General features: G+C 46.2%; 1 protein-coding gene across 3 annotated transcripts; it reads left to right on the top strand.

Annotated features, from left to right (window-relative positions):
• Window positions 1–2,316: 2,316 nt before the first annotated feature.
• On the top strand, window positions 2,317–21,212 carry DSN1 (DSN1 component of MIS12 kinetochore complex). Of its 3 annotated transcripts, XM_054467247.2 has the most exons (11): window positions 2,317–2,498; window positions 4,693–4,741; window positions 4,973–5,293; window positions 8,091–8,164; window positions 9,298–9,370; window positions 13,587–13,674; window positions 14,389–14,448; window positions 14,845–14,919; window positions 17,147–17,294; window positions 18,182–18,269; window positions 20,114–21,212. In XM_054467247.2, exons 2-11 carry the CDS (start codon window positions 4,708–4,710, stop codon window positions 20,221–20,223), a joined length of 1,071 nt encoding a protein of 356 aa, XP_054323222.1. In that variant the 5' UTR covers window positions 2,317–2,498; window positions 4,693–4,707; the 3' UTR covers window positions 20,224–21,212. The 3 variants fall into 3 exon arrangements, with proteins under 3 accessions (XP_054323222.1, XP_054323223.1, XP_054323225.1); XM_054467248.2 differs by lacking the exon at window positions 4,693–4,741 and having other exon boundaries at window positions 2,344–2,498; XM_054467250.2 differs by lacking the exon at window positions 4,973–5,293 and having other exon boundaries at window positions 2,353–2,498.
• Window positions 21,213–21,468: the final 256 nt, after the last annotated feature.

The raw sequence follows: 21,468 nt of genomic DNA, 5'->3' as shown, positions 1-21,468 counted from the left end.
CCAGGGTGCTCAGCCAGCCCAGAGGAAACAAGAAAGGCTTCACAGAGGAAAGGACATCTGAATGACACCTAAGATTGAGATGTTGACCAGATGAACGCCATGGTGGTGTGTTGTAGGCAGGAGACTGAGGGGAAGTGGTTCCAGGGAGAGGGAATAGCATGTGTGAAAGCCTCGTAGAAAGAGAGCAGAGCAGAACTACTGAGGAACTGAAAGAAGAGGCTGGGTCAGATAGCACAGTGCCTTTTTTCTTTTTCCTTTTCTTTTCTTTTCTTTTTTTTTTTTTTTTTTTTTGAGATGAAGTCTTGTTCTGTTGCTCAGACTGGAGTACAGTGGCATGTTCTCAGCTCACCGCAGCCGTGGCCTCCCAGGTTCAAGTGATTCTCCTGCTTCAGCCTCTCGAGTAACGGGGATTACAGGTGCATACCACCACACCCAGCTAATTTTTGTATTTTTAGTAGAGACAGGGTTTTGCTGTGTTGGCCAAGCTGGTCTCAAACTCCTGAACCTCAAGTGATCCACAGGCCTCGGCCTCCCAAACTGCTGGGATTAGAGGCGTGAGCCACCACACCCAGCCTAATGACACACTGCCTTATAGGGAAAAAAAATGTGTGCCTCCTGCGGACAGGAGGGAGCCATGCAACAATTCAAAGTAGGGAAACGATGTAGAAGATGTATTTGGGACTGGATTCCATGAAATCATTTTCTCATTGTGCCCCAGGATGGCCAGCCCTAGCTGGGAAGGAACAGTGAGTTCTCTTCCTGGCACATTGACAGAGAGGAGTTTAAGAGGCGGGCAAGCATAAAAGAACTGGGTACCTCTCAACCCCAGAAAGTGATATTCAGGGAGCCAAGGGCAAATCTCTGCTTTCAGAATGGCTGCTGCAGCCAGCAGGCTGGAACCACAGGGTGGAAATTTCAGGAAGGCAGATTTTTGTCTCCCACCAGAAAACTTTTCCAAGGACCACAACTGCTATGGAAGGATGACCACGGTCAGCTCCAGCTGCCTCTCTCCAACCCCTCTTTTGGACTTTGTGGGCTGCTTATAATTCAATATTTGGAAGTTTCCCTGTGAAAGAAAGGACTGTGCACATCCAAGGGGACATTTTGGTGGCGTCGTGCTGGGTGCTCAGGAAGCAGCCCACTCTCTGGAGCCTCCTAGGCCAGCATGGGATAGTGGAGCAGGAACAGGTTGGGCTCCTGGGAGCACAGAAAGGACAGTTGGTATTCAGCCTAAGGCCAGAGAGAAGGCTTGGAGAGAAATCAATCATTCCTTAGCTGAGGCTTAAAATTGGAGGATGTGGCCGGGCGCAGTGGCTCATGCCTGTAATCCCAGCTCTTTGGGAGGCCGAGGTGGGTGGATCACCTGAGGTCAGGAGTTCACGACCAGCCTGGCCAACATGGCAAAACCCTGTCTCTACTAAAAATACAAAAATTAGCCAGGCGTGGTGGTGGGCGCCTGTAATCCCAGCTACTCGGGAAGCTGAGGCAGGAGAATCGCTTGAACCCGAACCCGGGAGGCGGAGGTTGCAGGGAGCCGAGATCGCGCCATTGCACTCCAGCCTGGGCGACAGAGGGAGACTCCGTCTCAAAATACAAAAAAATTGGAGGATGTCGCTAGGAAAAGCAGGGAAAGCCTTCCCAGGCAGAGGGAACAGCGCCTGGGAATACAGCGCCTCAAAGGGCATCTGATGCCCTGTCCCCGTCCTACCCTAGGCCCAGCCCGACCTGCCGCACCCCCTGGCCCCGACCGTGGACACTGCGACGACTTGGGGGCGCTGCGACCTCCTCCCGGGTGAAATGAAACCCGAGGGCAGGCCCCCCTACACCAAGCAAGTAAAGCAGCCGTTTGGGGAAGTGGCCTGGAAATGAGAGAGAAAAAGTCCTAGAGCAGGAGTGGGATAGACTGTGAGGCAAACTGAGCTCAGAGCTCCAGTCCACCCTGGGGAGAGTCACGGTCCACATTTTGGGAGTTAAGGAGATAAAGGGAGAGGGAACCAGAGCCTAGCGACGGGGACAGGGCATCAGATTCCCTTTGAGGCGCTGTATTCCTCCGCCAAGAATCTCTCGGGGCCTTTGTTTCCCCTATCTTAGATGGGCTCTGGGGCCGTCGGGTGCAAAAGGACACGATAGTGTGGCGGGTCCCGGAAAGGGACTCCCGGGCGGGGTGTTGCGGGGAGGTGGTGACGTGGCCGGAGAGGACCTAAACGACTTGGACTAGAGGAGCGGAGCTGGCAGGAGCGTTGGACGGCGGTATACGCATGCGCGGCGGGCGGCGGTGTACGCATGCGCGTCGTCGGAGGCAGGCGTTCTGCGCGCGCGCGCCCGAGAAACTGACGGCCGCGCATGCGCCCTTGGTTGGCGGGAGTTTCGGAGGCGGTGACCGTGACGTAGAAGGTGGAGAACGCTTCACCCTGACCAGGGAGGATCGGCTGCGGGGGCGTAAGGCATCCAGGAGTGACGTGGGGCTGTGGAGAGCGACCCGTGGCCTTGTGTTTCAGGTACGGAGGTTCCGGACTGGACGGGCGTCGCCCTGAGGTCAGGAAGTCACAGACTTGTCCTCTGATGTGGCCCCGCCCGCCGCCGCACTGTCTTCGGCGTCGTACCCCTCGGCCCAGCTCGACCCGCCGCAGCCCCGGCCCCGACCGTGGACACTGGGGGGCCCCGGGGGCGCTGCGACCTCCTCCCGGGTGAAATGAAACCCGAGGGCAGTCCCCCTTACCGACCCCATTAGAGACATCTGCCGTGCCAGGGGTCTAGGCTCCAGAAACAGGGGTGAGGACTGGGCAGAGGGCTGGGGTTCGAATTGCCCCTGTGTCCCCAGGCTGGCTGTGTCACAAGCTTGGGCCAGGCTTTTTGCCCCTCTGAACCTCAGTTCCCCTGTCTGCAAAGTGGAGTTAATGGTGCTTACGGAGTTATGGAAAGGATTAAGTGGAATAACGATGCAAGTAAAGCGCTTACATAGCACAGGTCCTAGCATAGAATAAGCGTTTAACAGTTGACGGTTGTTGCTTTTCTAAGCCTGGATCTGTGTGATACAGTCGTTATTATCCAAGCCTGGATCTGTGTGATACAGTCATAGGGACCGTGGGGGATTCGGATCCTTGACCGAGCCCTCCTTGTTATCTTTTCCTTTTTGTCCCTCTGCATATATTCATATCTTTTTACTTAGCACCCCCTACAGACAGATTTCTGCTGGGAGGGAGGGGACGATGAAGAGATGCCTAGGTGACATCCCTGCCTTCCAGTCAGTTGTTCATGACAGGCACTAGGAATACAAATACAGCCTGGCTGGGGAGACAGACATGTAAACAGATTTTATAGCCACGAAGGCCAAGGGGCATAACCACCAACTCTGCCAAAGATAAGTGATGTGAAAGCTTCATATTCGAGCAAGGTTGGGAAGGATGAATAAGTTTAACAGGTAGAAGGACAGATATGTGCAAAGATTCAGAAGTAGTACAGGGAATAGGACTGGGAGGAGAGAGAGCAGGAATGGGTAAATTGGGACTAGTTTACCTGAGGTGTTGAGTACACTTTGGAAAAGTCCCGGCAACTGTCTGAAGAATAGACTGGGCCGGGCGCGGTGGCTCAGGCCTGTAATCCCAGCACTTTGGCAGGCCGAGGCTGAGCGGATCACCTGAGGTCAAGAGTTCGAGACCAGCCTGGCCGATATGGGGAAACCCCATCGCTACTAAAAATACAAAAATTAGCCGGGTGTGGTGGCAGGCACCTGTAATCCCAGCTACTCAGGAAGCTGAGGCAGGAGAATCGCTTGAACCTGGGAGGTGGAAGTTGCAGTGAGCCGAGACTGCGCCACTGCACTCCAGCCTGGGTGACAGAGTGAGATTCCACCTCAAAAAAAAACAGAAACAAAGAATAGACTGGAGAGGGGCCGTTGGAGGTAGAAAAACTAGTGGAGAGACTGTTAAGATAGTGAGAGAGACCAGAAATTATGAGACCTGAACTAAACTAGTAACAGTGAGGCTGGGCGTGGTGGCTCATGCCTGTAATCCCAGGACTTTGGATCACTTGAGGCCAGGAGTTTGGTGGATCACTTGAGGCCAGGAGTTTGAGACCAGCCTGACCAACATGGGGAAACCCCATCTCTACTAAAAATGCAAAAATTAGCCAGGTATGGTGGTGCACGCCTGTAATCCCAGCTACTCAGGAGGCTGAAGCAGGAGAATCACCTGAACTGGGGAGGAGGAGGTTGCAGTGAGCCAAGATTGCGCCACTGCACTGCAGCCTGGGCAACAGAGCAAGACCCTGTCTCAAAATAATAAATAAACTAGTAACAGTGAGAATGGAGAAAAGATTTAGAGACTGTTCATAGAACAGTTAGGACTTTGGATCTGGAGAACTAAGAATTAGAAGTAATGGATGATGTGGTTTTTCTAGTTTGGAAGACCAGGTAGACCATAATGTCATCAATGGAATTAGGGACTAGTTAAACACAAAGTAACTGGGAAGTAAGGTAGAGTATGTGTTCCGGGAGATTTGAATATTTCTAGCAATAAAGTATAGAAATTCAGAAGAGGAGGTGACGGCCCCTGCTGATATTCTCTGTCAGGGAGGTGTATAAGGGAAGCTCGGAGAGGCTGGAAAGCACACAGCCTATTCTGGGGCTGTAAAGCCCCACTGAGACTGCAGCTGACATGTGAAGAACAGATCACTTCATTTTCCTATTTTCAGAGTTTACCACCTAGGATGACATCAGTGACTAGATCAGAGATCATAGATGGTAAGTATTGTAGTGAAATTCAGTACCTCTTACCTTGGATTCAGGCTTCTGAGCTATACCCAAATCTTTCCTGGCTCCTGGTGGATTTGGAATCACATACTCATTATTTGTAGAGATGCTTTCTTTATGTTTCCACGATCTAGGGGCATACATTTACTTTTTCAACTTTTTTGCACAAATAGTTGTGGCGGGCTTGATTTTGTATTTTGACTTTTTTATAACAAATGCTAGAAAAAGGACCAGTGATGTCTAAGACTCATGATCATCAATTGGAATCAAGTCTCAGTCCTGTGGAAGTGTTTGCTAAAACATCTGCCTCCCTGGAGATGAATCAAGGCGTTTCAGAGGAAAGAATTCACCTCGGCTCTAGCCCTAAAAAAGGGGGAAATTGTGATCTCAGCCACCAGGAAAGACTTCAGTCGAAGTCCCTTCATTTGTCCCCTCAAGAACAATCTGCCAGTTATCAAGACAGGAGGCAATCCTGGCGGCGAGCAAGTATGAAAGAAACGAACCGGCGGAAGTCGCTGCATCCCATTCACCAGGGCATCACAGGTGGGGTGCTGTGTACACAAGACAGTGAGATTCCAGCTCAGATAAGAGACAGGTTCCAGCTCAGATAAGAGGCAGTGAGGTATGGCAGAAAGTGTGGGAGAATAGACATGACTTGCTACTTTATAAGTACTGATGTCAAACACCTAGTAAATGTTCAGTATTACTGCTATTTCTTTTTAAGAGACAGGATGTTGCTGTTTTGTCTAGGCTGGACTTGAACTTCTGGGCTCAAGCAATCCTCCCACTTCAGCCTCCCAAGTAGCTGGGACTACAGGCGTGAGCCACTGCACCTGGCTTACTACTTATATTATATTATTAGCTGCCACAAATAAATTTCTAATTGTTCAATACTCACCTCTGCTAGGGTGAGAGACGTTAAAGATTTCTTTCTGTGGTTTTCTCTCTCATGCCCTAAAGTGGAGCAGAAGATAGTTGGGTTGATACCTGATTTTAGCCTTTATAACTGGAAATACCTCAGAGGGAAGATGCACATACAAATATCTAGAGTGGGCCAGGCACAGTGCCTCATACCTATAATCCCAGCACTTTGGGAGGCAGGAGGATTGCTTGAGTCCAGGAGTTTGAGGACAACCTAGGCAAGATGGCAAGACCCCATCTCTACAAAAAGTTTTTAAAAAAATAGTAGGGCATGGTGGCACGTACCTGTAGTCCCAGCTACTGGAGAGAGGCTGAGGCAAGAGGATCACTTGGGCCCAGGAATTCAAGGCAGCAGTGAGCTGTGATTGTGCCACTCAATCTATCCTGGGTGACAAAGTAAGACCCCTGTCTCTAAAAAAACTTTGTCTCTTTTTCCCTATCCCCTCTCTGTTCACTCCTCCCTACCTGCACCCCACCCCTCTCCCTTCCCTCTTCCCTCCCTGCACCCCACCCACCCCCGCCTTGCTTTCTTTCTCTCTCTGTGTGTGTGTGTGTGTGTGTGTGTATATCTAGAGTGAAAAACTTAGTTTTTAGGGATGCTATACAGAATGTGATTTGTGTCATTTTGTGTGAATTTACAATAGTAACTATATCTTAGCATCAAAGTACAGAACATAACGTGGAAAAGCTTGCATATTTCAGGAAGACTATACTAGCTCTGTGATGTTGAGTAACTTACTTAACCTCCTTTGTCTTAAGGTCCTCATCAGCAACTTGGAGGTGAAATGGTACCTATCTTACATAACACAGTACTTGGCACATAGTAAGCCCTGAAATGTTAAGCTACTGTGATTAGTTTTAAGGTATCATCCCATTTCCAAGTGGTCTGATGCACAGAAGGAAATCTGGGTAAAGACAGCCACTTAGCACATCAGAAAATTGCTGCCACAAGGCCCATGTACTTTAGTCCCTAGATGTGCTGAGAAAACATCAGTGCATCCCAAGATTAGCCCTACCTTTAGCTCTATGCCAGAGTATTTAGACTTAAACAGAAAAGCATCAGTGTAATAAGATTAGTTATTGCCTGGTTATTTCTGGCAACCTGTCAGGTTTCCTTGGTTATAGGCAGAAAGTATCCTGTTTTTCTTGACTAACAGCAGTGACAATTAAGAGATGAAAACTTTAAAAACACAACCAGCTGAAGCTAGAGGGCAAAAAGACATGTAGCTCTCGTAATTCACAAAGCAAAATTCCTAATAATTGTTTCCAAGTGGACATAATTTTAAAAAATGGTATCTACATCTTGCGATTGGTTAGGGATTCAGTCGCATAATTATGTAAAATGCTCACCCAATTCAGTCTAATAACTCACTGTATGACCTTGGGCAAGTTACCTATTACTTTGTGCCTGTGTCATTATCTGTTATCTGAATGGAATTCATAGGATACTTGCCTCAAGGTTTAATGAAATATGTATATAGCATTTCATAAAATGCTTTTTATATAGTAAGTGTTCAACAAATGTTAGCTATTAATGCTATTATTAGGTCATTATAGAGAGGCAGTGTGGTAATAGAGGGAAAAACACAGATATTGGTGACAGACTTGGGTTTGAATTCTGGCTCCACCAATTTCCAGTTTCTGGCCTCAAACAAGTCATTTCCCCTCAGAGCTGCAGTTTTCCCATTTGTAAAATGGAAGTTTATAATAGTACTCTTCTGATAGTATTCAGTACAAAGTGTTTAAAGCACATTGCAGTGCCTGTCCTATAAAAAAGCTCAGATGTGGCCAGGCACGGTGGCTCACACCTGTAATCCCAGCACTTTGGAAGGCCAAGGCAGGCAGATCACTTGAGGCCAGGAGTTCAAGACCAGCCTGGCCAACATGGGGAAACCCTGTCTCTACTAAAAAGACAAAAAATTTCCTGGGTGTGGTGGTGCATGCCTGTAATCCCAGCTACTGCAACCTCTCGGCTCACTGCAGCCTCCGCCTCCTGAGCCCTTTTGATTCTCGTGCCTCAGCCTCTGGAGTAGCTGGGATTACAGGCGCATGCCACCACTCCTGGCTAATTCTTCTATTTTTAGTAGAGACGGGATTTCACCATGTTGTCCAGACTGGTCTCCGGCTCGTGGTCTCAAGTGATCCCATGCCTCGGCCCCAGTGTTGGGACTATAGACATGAGCCACCGTACCTGCCCAATACAAAGATTCTTATAACTTTTTTTTTTTTAAGTTTAGATGCACAAATGGGTAAACTTCATTCCTCAGTGATCCTGCAAAAATTAGAATTCTGTCTTTAACTAAAGAAGGCTGTCCTTGCCTTAAGTTGGATTTATCAAGAGGGAGGACATTTTTCAGTTTTGTTAGTTGCTGACTGTGTAACTATCCAGCTCCTTAAATGTGGCTATGTTTTATGTTAGAGCTCAGCCGGTCTATCAGTGTCGATTTAGCAGAAAGCAAACGGCTTGGCTGTCTCCTGCTTTCCAGTTTCCAGGTGAGGTTCTTATAACTAGGAAATGGTTTTGGTGTTTGTTAACTGCTATTGTGACAATCTTTTATTTTTAGATGGAGTCTGACTCTGTCGCCCAGGCTGGAGTGCAGTGGTATGATCTTGACTCACTGCAACCTCCGCCTCCCAGGTTCAAGTGATTCTCTTGCCTCAGCCTCCTGAGTAGCTGGGACTACAGGCACATGCCACCACACCCTGCTAATTTTTGTACTTTTAGTAGAGACAGGGTTTCACTGTGTTGGCCAGAATTGTCTCGATCTCCTGACCTCCTGATCCGCCTGCCTCGGCCTCCCAAAGTGCTGGGATTACAGGCATGAGCCACCGCATCCAGCCCTTAATTTTTTGTATTTTAGTAGAGACGGGGTTTCACTATGTTGCCCAGGCTGGTCTTGAACGCCTGAGCTCAGGCAGTCCACCCACCTCGGCCTCCCAAAGTGCTAGGATTACAGGTGTGAGCCGCTGCACCCAGCCTTTTTTTTAAGGTGTATTGTGTATTATGTGGCTACCAGGTACTTACATCAGTTTAGATAAGCAGGTAATTTGTATGAATTAAATAACCTTTTTTGTTTCCTGAACCGAAAGTCAAAATCTGTAGTCCAAGCAACAAAGGGTTTTTTGTTTTTTCTTTGTTTGTTTGTTTTTTTTTGTTTTTTTGAGACGGAGTCTCGCTCTGTCACCAGGCTGGAGTGCAGTGGCACAATCTCGGCTCACTGCAACCTCCGCCTCCCAGGTTCAAGCGATTCTCCCGCCTCAGCCTCCCGAGTAGCTGGGACTACAGGCACGCGCCACCATGCCCCGCTAATTTTTTTTGTATTTTTAGTAGAGACGGGGTTTCACCATGTTGGCCAGGATGGGCTCCATCTCCTGACCTTATTATCCACCTGTCTCGGCCTCCCAAAGTGCTGGGATTACAGACGTAAGCCACTGCCTGGTCAACAGTTTGGTTTTTTTTTTTCCCCCTTATCTATTTATTTGTTTCTGTGAAAAGTCTTATGTGTAAAAATTAAATCATATTTAGTATTTAGTTTCATATTTATTAAACATCATAAAGTGACATAAATTTAGGACTGGTCTGGAAATTTTTGGTGGTTGTACTAAAAATGCTTTTCTTTATTTAGTTCTCTATTCAGAAACTTGAACCTTTCCTAAGGGACACTAAGGGCTTCAGTCTTGAAAGTTTTAGAGCCAAAGGTAAGTTGCTAACATAAGTGAGCTTTGACCCTGGGCAGTCAAAGCTTTGCTCACAGCATCCCCATTTACAGAAGCTGCTGCCTTATAAAACTAGCTCCCCCACCTTTTTTTTTTAGACAGAGTCTCACTCTGTTGCCCAGACTGGAGTGCAGTAGGCTGATCTTGGCTCACTGCAGCCTCTGCCTCCTGGGTTCAAGCAATTCTCCTGCCTGAGCCTCCCGAGTAGCTGGGAGCCACCACACCTGGCTAATTTTTGTATTTTTAGTAGGGAAGAGATTTCACCATGTTGGCCAGGCTGGTCTTGAACTCCTGACCTCAGTGATCTGCCCACCTTGGCCTCCCAAAGTGCTGGGATTACAGGCATGAGCCACTGTGCCCAGCCCCCTACTTTTTTTAAATTGCAGGAATACATGCTTATGAAGCTAAGGAGGTGTGAAAGTGGAAAATAATCTTCCCTTCCACTCTGACCCCCAGTCTCAGTTCCTCTCCCCAAAGGTAGCTATGGCCACCAGTTTCTTGTGTATCCTTGCAGAAATATTTATTGCTTTTTTTTTTTTTTGAGATGGAGTCACGCTCTGTCACCCAGGCTGGAATACAGTGGCACAATCTTGGCTTACTGCAACCTCTGCCTCTTGGGTTCAAGCGATTCTCCTGCCTCAGCCTCCTGAGTAGCTGGGATTACAGGCACCCACCACCGCGCCCAGTTAATTTTTTGTGTACTTAGTGGAGACAGGGTTTCGCCATGTTGGCCAGGCTGGTTTCTAATTCCTGACCTTAGGTGATCCGCCCGCCTTGGCCTCCTAAAGTGCTGGGATTACAGGCACAAGCCACTGTGCCCAGCCTGGATTTAACTAGTTCTTTACTAATAGGCTTTAAGGGTTGGTTTTTTTTTGTTTTTGTTTTTGGTTTTTTTTTTCGGTCTTTTGCTACTACAGTAAATAATGTAATGAATTTTTTTTTTTTTTTGAGACGGAGTCTCACTGTGTCGCCCAGGCTAGAGTGCATTGGCGTGATCTCAGCTCACTGCAAGCTCCACCTCCCGGGTTCATGCCATTCTCCTGCCTCAGCCTCCTGAGTAGCTGGGACTACAGGCGTCCGCCACTGCGCCCGGCTAATTTTTTGTATTTTTTGTAGAGCCGGGGTTTCACCGTGGTCTCAATCTCCTGACCTCGTGACCCGCCCGCCTCCGCCTTCCAAAGTGCTAGGATTACAGGCGTGAGCCACCTTGTTGCCCAGGTTGGAGTGCAATGGCGCGATCTTGGCTCACTGCAACCTCTGCCTCCCAGGTTCAAGCGATTCTCCTTCCTCAGCCTCCCTAGCACCTGGGATTTCAAGCATGTGCCACCACGCCGGGCTAATTTTGTATCTTTAGTAGAGACGGGGTTTCCCCATGTTGGTCAGGCTGGTCTCGAACTCCCGACCTCAGGTGATCCGCCCACCTCGGCCTCCCAAAGTGCTGGGATTACAGGTATGAGCCACCGCGTCTGGCCTTTTTTTTTTTTTTTTTTTTTTTTTAACACAAGCCTTTTAGCACGTATGCAAGTAAAAAGAAGATAAATTCTTAGAATTGGAATTAACTAGTTCAAATGAAATTATGGGAATTACCAGATTACTTCCCAAACAAGTGATATCAATTTATTCTCTCACCAGCAATACATGCAGGGACTTGTTTTCTTACACTGTCACCAACAAAAAAGCCTTTTAGATTTTCTTACTATTTGATAGGTGATAGAAGATATTTTGTAGTTTTAATCTGTGTTCCTTTTTCTTTTGAAGAAGATAAGCATTTTTTCTTTTTTCATATTTTTAGAGCCATTTGTACTTTCTTTTTTTTTTTTTTTTTTTTGAGATGGATTCTCACTCTGTCTCCTAGGGTGGAGTGCAGTGGTGCGATCTTGGCTCACTGCAACCTCCACCTCCTGGGTTCAAGCAAGTCTTCTGCCTTGGCCTCCGGAGTAGCTGGGATTACAGGCATGCACCACCATGCCTGGCTAATTTTGTATTTCTAGTAGAGACAGGGTTTCGCCATGTTGGCCAGGCTGGTCTCGAACTCCTGACCTCAGGTGATTCACCCACCTCAGCTTCCCAAAGTGTTGGGATTATAGGCGCGAGCCACCATGGCTCAGCCTCATGTTCATTTTTAAAACTTAGGATGGTGGCTCTTTTACATTGATTGGTAGGAACTCTTTATATTACGAGGAAGTTAGCTAGTTGTCTGTTAAATAAATTACTAATGATTCAACCTTCTAGGAAGTACCTATTCTGCTAATAGTGTAAATATACACTTATCCAGGGTCAGAAATACTCAAGTTTACCCACTTAAAAGATCTAGAAAATACATGAACTTGGGCTTACTTGCCAGTTAAAATTGTTTATCTCAGAATTGTACCATCACCTTAATTAAAGTAGATATGCTAGGATTATCCTGATAACTAATTGACATAGCCTTTCCCCTTAGCATTCTTCACCTGAATGTAGTAGTGGACTCTTCAAGTCTAGCAGAGGCCTGTTTTTAACCTTACGCCCATAATTTATTTATTTATTTTTTTTGAGACAGGATCTCGCTCTGTTGCCCAGGCTGGAGTGCACTGGCGTGATCACAGTTAACTGCAGCCTTGATCTCCTAGGCTCAAGCATTTCTCCTTCCTCAGCCTCCCAAGTAGCTGGAACTATAGGCATGTGCCACCACACCCAGCTAACTTTCTAAAACAAAATTTTTTGTAGACATGGGGTCTTGCTGTGTTGCTCAGGCTGGTCTTGAACTCCTGGGCTCAAGTGAAACTCTCACCTCAGCATCCCAAAGTTCTGGGATTATAGCAGCGAGGCACTGTGCCTGGCCTTTTTGGTTTTCTTTCTTTCTGTCTTTCTTTTTTTTTTTTTGAGACGGAGTTTTGCTCTGTTGCCAGGCTGGAGTGCAGTGGTGCAGTCTCGGCTCACTGCAACCTCTGCCTCCCAGGTTCAAGTGATTCTCCTGCCTCAGCCTCCTGAGTAGCTGGGACAACAGGCACGCGCCACCACGCCCAGCTAATTTTTGTATTTTTAGTAGAGACGGGGTTTCACTATGTTGGCCAGGATGGTGTTGATCTCTTGACCTCGTGATCTGCCCGCCTTGGCCTCCCAAAGTGCTGGGATTATAGGCATCAGCCACTGCGCCCAGCCTGGTTTTCTTTTTCTAATAAAGAGATGGGGTTTCACTATGTTGCTCAAGCTGTGCTGGGCTCAAGCAGTCCTCCTGCCTTAGCCTCCTAAGTAGCTGGAACTACAAGCACTATGCCCGGCTATGCCCATAATTTTTTATTTGCCTCCATCTTTCTTATTACCCTCTTGCCTATTACCTGACTTTTTTTTTTTTTTTTTTTTTTGAGACAGAGTCTCATTCTCGCTCAGGCTGGTGTGCAGTGGCACCGTCTCAGCTCACTGCAACCTCTGCCTCTCAGGTTCAAGCGATTCCCCTGCCTCAGCCTCCCGAGTAGCCGGGATTACAGGCGTGTACCACCACGCCCAGCTATATTTTTGTATTTTTAGTAGAGACAGGGTTTCATCATGTTGGCCTGGCTGGTCTCGAACTCCTGACCTCAAGTGATCTGCCTGCCTTGGCCTCCCAAAGTGCTGGGATTACAGGTGTGAGCCACCCCACCCAGCCTCAGATATACCTTTTAAACTGCTTTTTCACAGTTCATTTATAGAAACATTTATCATAAATGTCATAAAGGCTGGGCACAGTGGCTTACGCCTACAATCCCAGGACTTTGGGAGGCTGAGGCAGGTGAATCGCTTGAGCCCAGGAGCTGGAGACCAGCCTAGGCAACATGGTAAAACCCCATTTCTACAGAAAATACAAAAATTAGCTGGGCATGGTGGTGCTGCCTATATTCCCAGCAAATAGGGAGGCTGAGGCAGGGGTTATATTGCTTGAGCCCAGGAGGTGGAGGTTGCAGTGAGCTGAGATCACACCACTGCACTCCAGCCTAGCTGACACAGCGAGAGTCTGTGTAAATAAATAGATAAAAATGAGTTGTCTTTCATTTTACCTATACCTACCAGAAAAAAAAGATAAAATCTTTCTGCATACTTAACTCCACACTTTTGGGTGGGCTTGAGGACCAACATGTAACAGTACCTAGAGCTGAGACTACCTTAATATACCTTTGTCAGCATCTCACTATGAAAACGTATATTTTCTTTATTTTATGACACGTAAATTTGTGCTGTCTAGCATCTTCTCTTTCTGAAGAATTGAAACATTTTGCAGACGGACTGGAAACTGATGGAACTCTACAAAAATGTTTTGAAGATTCAAATGGGTAAGAGCAGTTCCCCTTCTGTCCTAAATTATGATTGAATTAGGACTTTTGGCCGGGCGTTGGTGGCTCACGCCTGTAATCCCAGCACTTTGGGAGGCTGAGGTGGGTGGATCATGAGGTCGGGAGTTTGAGACCAGCCTGGCCAACATAGTGAAACCCCGTCTCTACTAAAAATACAAAAATTAGCTGGAGATGGTCGTGGGCGCCTGTAGTCCCAGCTAGTCTGGAGGCTGAGGCAGGAAAATCATTTGAACCCGGGAGGCGGAGGTTGCAGCAAACCGAGATTATGCCACTGTACTCCAGCCTGGGCAACACAGCGAGACTCCATCTCAAAAATAAATAAATAGCTGGGTGCTGTTGCTCATTCCTGTAATCCCAGCACTTTGGGGGGTTGAGGCGGGTGGATCACCTGAGGTCGGGAGTTTGAGACCAGCCTGACCAACATGGAGAAACCCCATCTCTACTGAAAATACAAAATTAGCCGGGCGTGGTGGCACATGCCTATAATTCCAGCTACTCTGGAGACTGAGGCAGGAGGATCTGTTGAACCAGGGAGGCAGAGGTTGCAGAAAGCCAAGATTGTGCCATTGCACTCCAGCCTGGGCAACAAGAGGGAAACTCCGTCTCAAATAAATAAATAAATAATTTATAAGCGATTATATTAAAGCAAATATTTCTTGAAAGATTTATGTCATAATCCTGTCTGTTTTCCAGAAAAGCATCAGATTTTTCTCTGGAAGCATCTGTGGCTGAGATGAAGGAATACATAACAAAGTAAGTTAACCTTTGTTAGAGAATCTAAATTCGTTCTCCCATCTGGGGAAATTAACTAACTTGGAAAAAATGAATAGTAAGCATTGTATTTGGAGAGTCAGTATTAGTGCACCAATACTAGAAGTTAGAAGGCTGCATATTGAGATTTTTATGGACTCTACTAATGATCAATTTCATAGAATGGAGTCTAGAGAATACAAATATTAATTTGACTTCAAGAAGTCAGGTTTGATATGATTAAATATCCTCTGAATTGGTCAGGCTTTCTAACCCTGTAATGACCTTTCAACTCACATTTGACATCCAGATTGTACACCTCACATACTTATTGTTACTGTGAGTGATTCAGGATAAGATTATAAAAATTAACTGAATTTTTTTTCCTGATTCTTACAGGTTTTCTTTAGAACGTCAGACTTGGGATCAGCTCTTGCTTCACTACCAGCAGGAGGCTGAAGAGATATTGTCCAGGTTAGATCTATGAACTGTAAAAACTGTCTTTAAAAATCTCATGGAGTTTGACTGGTGTTTATTTCAGTTCTGTTAGCACAAATTGAAAGATGAATCCTTTCTCACGGGCCAATAAGCTCATCAAATTCTGTAGTGTGTATTAGCACTCTCTGACCATAAATGGGAAGTGAGTGAGAGGAAGGAAGAGTTGGTGTCACTATTTTCAGTCCAAGAACACAATTGTTTCTGTTCTGTGTCCTTGGCTAACATTTCATATCCTGGGGGAGACAGGCACATCTCTGCATTGTACATGGCAGCCTGGGGCTGGGCCAAGAACAGTAACCAAGGGGCTTCAGTGAGCACATGGCCTATGAGCTGCAGGTTTGGGGGATGCCCTTGGCCAGGGCCTTCTTGGAGACAGAAAGACATGAAAGTGGGTGATGAGGAAGATTGAGGAAAGAGAGTATCTTTGGGTCTTGAAGGTAGAGGAAAAGTAGGAAAGTGCTAGGTGTTTTTTTGTTTTGTTTTGTTTTGTTTCAGAGACAGACTCTCGCTCTGTTGCCAAGGCTGGAGTGCATGGCGCCATCTGAGCTCACTCTGCCTCCCGGGTTCAAGCAATTCTCCTGCCTCAGCCTCCTGAGTAGCTGGGACTACAGGTGTGTGCCATGATGCCTGGCTAATTTTTGTATTTTTAGTAGAGACAGGATTTCACCATGTTGGCCAGGCTGGGCTGGGTGTTTTTTTGTTTGTTTTTTTGCTCTGTCACCCATGCTGGAATGCAGTGGCATGATCTCGGCTCACTGCAGCCTCCAACTCCCGGGTTCAGGCGATTCTCCTGCCTCAGCCTCCCGAGTAGCTGGGATTACAGGCATGCTCCACCACACTCCACTAATTTTTGTATTTTTAGTAGAGACAGGGTTTCGCCATGTTGGCCAGGCTGGTCGTGAACTCTTGGCCTCAAGTGATCTGCCCATCTTGGCCTCCCAATGTGTTGAGATTACAGGTGTAAGCCAAGGCACCTGGCCAGAAAATGCTAGATTTTGATTTAGTTGAACATTTAAACCATGGTTTTAAGCTTTTTTTCGAGATAGAACCAGCTAGAATCCCAACTACAAAATGTTAGTCAAAACCCTAATTACAAAAGTGGCCTCTCAGTAGAGAGGGGCTTTGAGGAACATGGTTTGAAAAATTTCCCCAATCCAGGTAATGACGGTTATCAGTTACTTTATTCACCCCTTACATACTCTATTTATGAAGATAGATAATGTGTAAGATGCCAGTTTCAGATAAAATCTTTTGTGGCAAAGCTTGTAGGTTAAGAGGAATGGTTCTAGAAGCAGACTGTCTGTTCAGACTCTAACTGTTCGATAGTTTTGTGACCTTGGGCAAGTCACAGTCTTGAATGAGCCTAAGGTTCCTCATTTGAAAATGGGGATGATATTAGTACCTTCCTCATTGGGTTATTGTGTCAAATTAGGTTAAATGTAAAGTGCCCAGTAATGTCTGGCATCTACTTAGCACTCAGTAAATTGTAGTAGTTGTTGTTATTAACGTTGTTGTTCATCAGTTTTCATGAACTCTCAGTCCTGTTCAGTTATTTTAGATAATTGAAGTAGGCCAGCATGTTTTGGTAAACAATTATACACACTGACTAGGATAGTAAGCTTTGGCTTCACTGTCTCCCAAGTATAGTCCTTCTGGTATATGGACCTTACTATTAAGTGGATTCAACTGACTGGAAGCTTTCAGCATTTCCTGGAGTCCGGAGGTATAGACATGAATACTAGACAATTGTTTCAGAACTTCTTGTTAAGGCCAGGCGCGGTGGCTTATGCCTGTAATTCCAGCACTTTGGGAGGCCGAAGCGGGCAGATCACAAGTTCAGGAGTTCGAGACCAGCCTGGCCAACATGGTGAAACCCCGTCTCTACTAAAAATACAAAAAATTAGCCGGGCATGGTGGCAGGTGCCTGAAATCCCAGCTACTCAGGAGGCTGAGACAGGAAAATCGCTTGAACCTGGGAGGCAGAGGTTGCAGTGAGCCGAGACCTGAGACCGTACCACTGCACTCCAGCCTGGGCAACAGAGTGAGACTCCGTCTCAAAAAAAAAAAAACTTCCTGTTAAGAAGAGAGCCTATACCTAGCGTAGAGTGGAGGAATACTGATTCAGCTTTATAGGATAATCTTTGGTATCTCTTCCAGAAAATAATTACAGAATCTCTCGAAAGCTCTTCTGTTTTGTTTTTAGAGGATCAACTGAGGCCAAAATTACTGAGGTCAAAGTGGAGCCTATGACATATCTTGAGTCTTCTCAGAATGAAGTTCTTAATACAAAACCTGACTACCAGAAAATATTACAGAACCAGAGCAAAGTCTTTGATTGTATGGAGTTGGTGGTAAGTGGGCTTATGTTTATTTAGTTGAGTTATCCAGCTTTGCCACCTTGTAATCCTTGGAAATTAAAAGACCTGGAGAAATGTATAAGTGTAAGTTGAATAAGTATATTCAGCTCTACCTTGGGAAAACATGGAGAGACAATCAAAAAATAATAAACAAATATATAGTGGTAAATGCTGATGAAGCAGGGTAAGAGGGACAGACAGTATAGGGAGGTTGGTGGGTTGCTATTTTATATAGCAAGCAGGGTAAGAGGGACAGACAGTATAGGGAGGTTGGTGGGTTGCTATTTTATATAGCAAGGTTATTGAAGGCCCCTCTGAGGTGCCATTTCAACAGACTTGAAGGAAATGCGCCATGAGGACATTTGAGGGAGTAGTATTGTGTCAATCCAGGTATTAACAGCAAGCAGATGGCATTTGAAAGGACAATTCAAGGAGAGTTTATTTTCAAAAAGGCTAAAATAGAAAGGTATGGGTATTGGAGAACCACAAGGGTTAGTGGAGTAACCTGGGGCTTATAGGCAGCAGAGCTCTTACTCCCCCTAGGACTGAAAGGGAGGAGGGAGTAGCAGTTACTGTGGCACCTAATGGGAGAAAGTCACATGGTTAGCTGACTTGAGCCAACTCAAGATGACTCGTTCAGCTCCTTCCCACTTAGGCATCCTGTTGGTAGAGGTTACACGGGTCAGCCTCCTGGAGCATAGAGCAGCCTGGAGAAGAATGTGGTGTGACTTTGGAGGAACAAACAGAATTATCTGGCATAAGCATTCCAGGCTGAAAGAACAGCAAGCCTAGAGCTCCTGAGCAAGAGCTTGCTTGTCGGGTTTGAGGAACATCCAAGAAGCCATGGACCTTTACAGCTCACAGCTGTCTTTTTTCTACAGATGGATGAGCTGCAAGGATCAGTGAAACAGCTGCAGGCCTTTATGGATGAAAGTACCCAGTGCTTCCAGAAGGTGTCAGTACAGCTCGGTAAGCTTGTCTCTTGAGGGGACCAGAGTTTGGGCTGTTTTCTATCTGATAGCCTTTGGGATACAGACTGCCCTTCAAAGCCTATGGTCCAAGAGGGTAAGACCTATATGAGGTGATTTGTTTTTCTCCCCACAATAAATAGTATGTTATGGGTACTCAGAGTTGATAGGAAATTTCTAGATGTAAATTCTACAGAAGCACAGTAGACTGACAATTAAATCCCCATGAAATATGTTGTTGTTTTGGTAAATCCAAGACTTAAGAAATACCCACCCATTGCTTTTTCCCTCTTCATTTCTCAAGAATTCACTAGTGACACTGACATTACTCCTCCCTAGCTTTTCCTGACCTCCTTCCAGCCCTAAATTATTGGCTATACATACCTTCATTTTCTTTCTTCTATTTTTTTTTTTTTTTGAGGCAAAGTCTCACTCTCGCTCTGTCATCCAGGTTGGAGTGAATGGCGCAATGACTGCACAGCTCACTGCAGCCTCAACCTGATAGGCTCAAGCAGTCCTTTCACCTCAGGCTCCCAGAGTAGCTGGGACTAAAAGCGTGCACCACCACACCCAGCTAAATTTTTAATTTTTTTGTAGAGATGGGGTCCCCCTGTTTGTCCAGGCTGGTCTTCAACTCCTGGGCTCAAGTGATCATCCCGCCTCAGCCTCCCAAAGTGCTGGGATTACAAGTGTGAGCCACTGCACCTGACCATCTTGTTTGTTTTTTTTGAGACGGAGTTTCACTCTTGTTGCCCAGGCTGGAGTGCAATGGTGCTATCTTGGCTCACTGCAACCTCTGCTTCGCGGGTTCAAGTGATTCTTCTGCCTCAGCCTCCCGAGTAGCTGGGATTACAGGCAAGCTCCACCATGCCCGGCTAATTTTATATTTTTAGCAGAGACGGGGTTTCTCCATGTTAGTCAGGCTGGTCTCGAACTCCTGACTTCAGGTGATCCACCTGCCTCGGCCTCCCAAAGTGCTAGGATTACAGGCGTGAGCCACTGCGCCCAGCCTCCATCTTCTTATTGATCACATTGTATTGTGATTGTAATGGTGGCTGGCCTTCTTTTTTTTTTTTTTTTTTGAGACAGTCTCGCTCTGTTGCCCAGGCTAGAGTGCAGTGGCATGATCTTGGCTCACTGCAGCCTCCACCTCCTGAGTTCAAGATACCCACCTCAGCCTCCTGAGTACCTGGGATTACAGGCATGTGCCACCATGCCTGGCTAATTTTTGTATTTTTAGTAGAGATGGGGTTTCACCATGTTGGTCAGGCTGGTTTGAACTTCTGACTGCAAGTGATCTGCCCACTTTGGCTTTCCAAAGTGTTGGGATTACAGGGATTACAGGCATGAGCCACCCCTTTTTTTTTTTTTTTTTTTTTTTTTAGACAGGGTCTTGCTCTGTTGCCCAGGCTGGAATACAGGGGCGCAGTCATGACTCATTGCAGCCTCAACTTTCTGGGCTCCCAGGTGATCCTCTTGCCTCCCATGTAGCTGGAGGATCATGCTAGGACCATGCTAGGCTAATTTTTTTTTTTTTTTTTTTTTTTTTTTTTTTTTTTTTTGTAGAGACAAGGTCTTACTGTGTTGCCCAGGCTAGTCTGAAACTCCTGGGCTCAAGGAATCCTCCCGCCTTGGTCTCCCAAAGTGCTGGGATTACAGGCGTGAGCCACCATGCCCAGCTGTGGCTGGCATTCTTACCAAATTGTCATCTCCTTGAGGCCAGAGACTTTCTTATTTGTCTTTGTAATGCCCTTCCATGTGTGGCACAGTGTCCCTACATTAAGTTTTCAATAAATGTTTCGTTATTTCAATTGAAATTTATTTTTTGGCCTCTTTTCTCTGCAGGGAAGAGAAGCATGCAACAATTAGATCCCTCACCAGCTCGAAAACTGTTGAAGCTTCAGCTACAGAACCCACCTGCCACACCTGGATCTGGATCTGGATCTTGTCAGTGACTTTGTGAGAGTTTCTGCCACAAGGTGCCCAAGAGGAGAGGAATGGGAAGAGTGCCCCAGCACGTGGTGACTGCGTGATTTCTCCTCATTGACTTTGAAGATAACTGGCAGGACTGACTGTAGAGCACTTTGACTTTTTTCAAAAAGTGATGGAATTTGTACATCCAAATGAATATTGTATAGACATTTTTCCCAGGAATGTGCAAAATGCTTGAAAGTTCAAACTTCTTTTTTGAAATGATCTTCAGATCCAGTGGCCCATTCTTTTATCTTTATCCTGTGAAGGTGTTTTTCAGGTTTTGAAACAATCCAAAAATCATTTAGGACCAAGTCTAAGGAAACATTTTAGTGGCCAAGTTGGATTCTGGTTGTAAAGGAATGATACTAATTTTCTAGCATGGCTCTGAAGGTGATTTTAGGTAGAAGAGTTTTGAGGCTGTGCGCAATGGCTCACGCCTGTAATCCTAGCACTTTGGGAGACTTAGGCGGGTGGATTGCTTGAGCCCAGAAGTTGAAGACCAGCCTGAGAAATAAGGTGAAAACCTGTCTACAGAAAATACAAAAAGTTAGCTGGGTGTGGTGGCGTGCACCTGTAGTGCTAGCTACTCACAAGGCTGAGGTGGGAGGATTGTTTGAGCCCAGGAGGTTGAGGCTGCAGTGAGTTCTAATTGCGCCACTGCACTCCAGCCTGAGGGACAGAGTGAGACACTGTCTTTAAAAAAATTAAAAATTGTAAAAAAATGAAAAAAGTTTTGAGTATTTTTTGCATCATTGGGATACATATGTCACTTCACAAGATGTTCAATTTGAAGGAAATACCACTCATTCCCTATGTCCTGTTGTCTGTAGTGTGCTTCAGTTTTTAATATTGAGTTGACCTCCTAAATCCTGGATTCATGACAAGAAAGGAGTAAGTACTACTATTCATTGTTCTATTTGTTTATAATCTGTATTGTAAAATTGCACATAATTAAAAGCTTTCCCTTGTCTTTGTCTATGTTTTGAGTGTATAAACAAAAAGGGAGTGCCGGGCACGGTGGCTCACGCCTATAATCCCAGCACTTTGGGAGGCCAAGGCGGGCAGATTGCCTGAGCTCAGGAGTTCACGACCAGCCTGGGCAACACGGTGAAACCCTGTCTCTACTAAAAATACAAAAAATTAGCCGGGCGTGGCGGCGTGCACTTGTAGTTCCAGCTACTCAGGAGGCTGAGGCAGGAGAATTGCTTGAACCCGGGAGGCGGAGG

The sequence above is a fragment of the Pongo pygmaeus genome, chromosome 21 (genome assembly GCF_028885625.2).
Source record: "Pongo pygmaeus isolate AG05252 chromosome 21, NHGRI_mPonPyg2-v2.0_pri, whole genome shotgun sequence".
Taxonomy (NCBI): Eukaryota; Metazoa; Chordata; class Mammalia; order Primates; family Hominidae; genus Pongo; species Pongo pygmaeus.
Note: the sequence above shows the minus strand (reverse complement) of the source record. Positions and strands in the feature narration are given on the sequence as shown.

Excerpts from the sequence above, each read along its gene's own strand:
- DSN1 (XM_054467247.2), top strand. The coding sequence starts at position 4,708 with ATGACATCAGTGACTAGATCAGAGATCATAGATG. Across the intron at positions 4,742-4,972 it reads TAGATCAGAGATCATAGATG|AAAAAGGACCAGTGATGTCT; the intron begins GTAAGTATTGTA and ends AACAAATGCTAG. Across the intron at positions 14,920-17,146 it reads GCTGAAGAGATATTGTCCAG|AGGATCAACTGAGGCCAAAA; the intron begins GTTAGATCTATG and ends TTTTGTTTTTAG.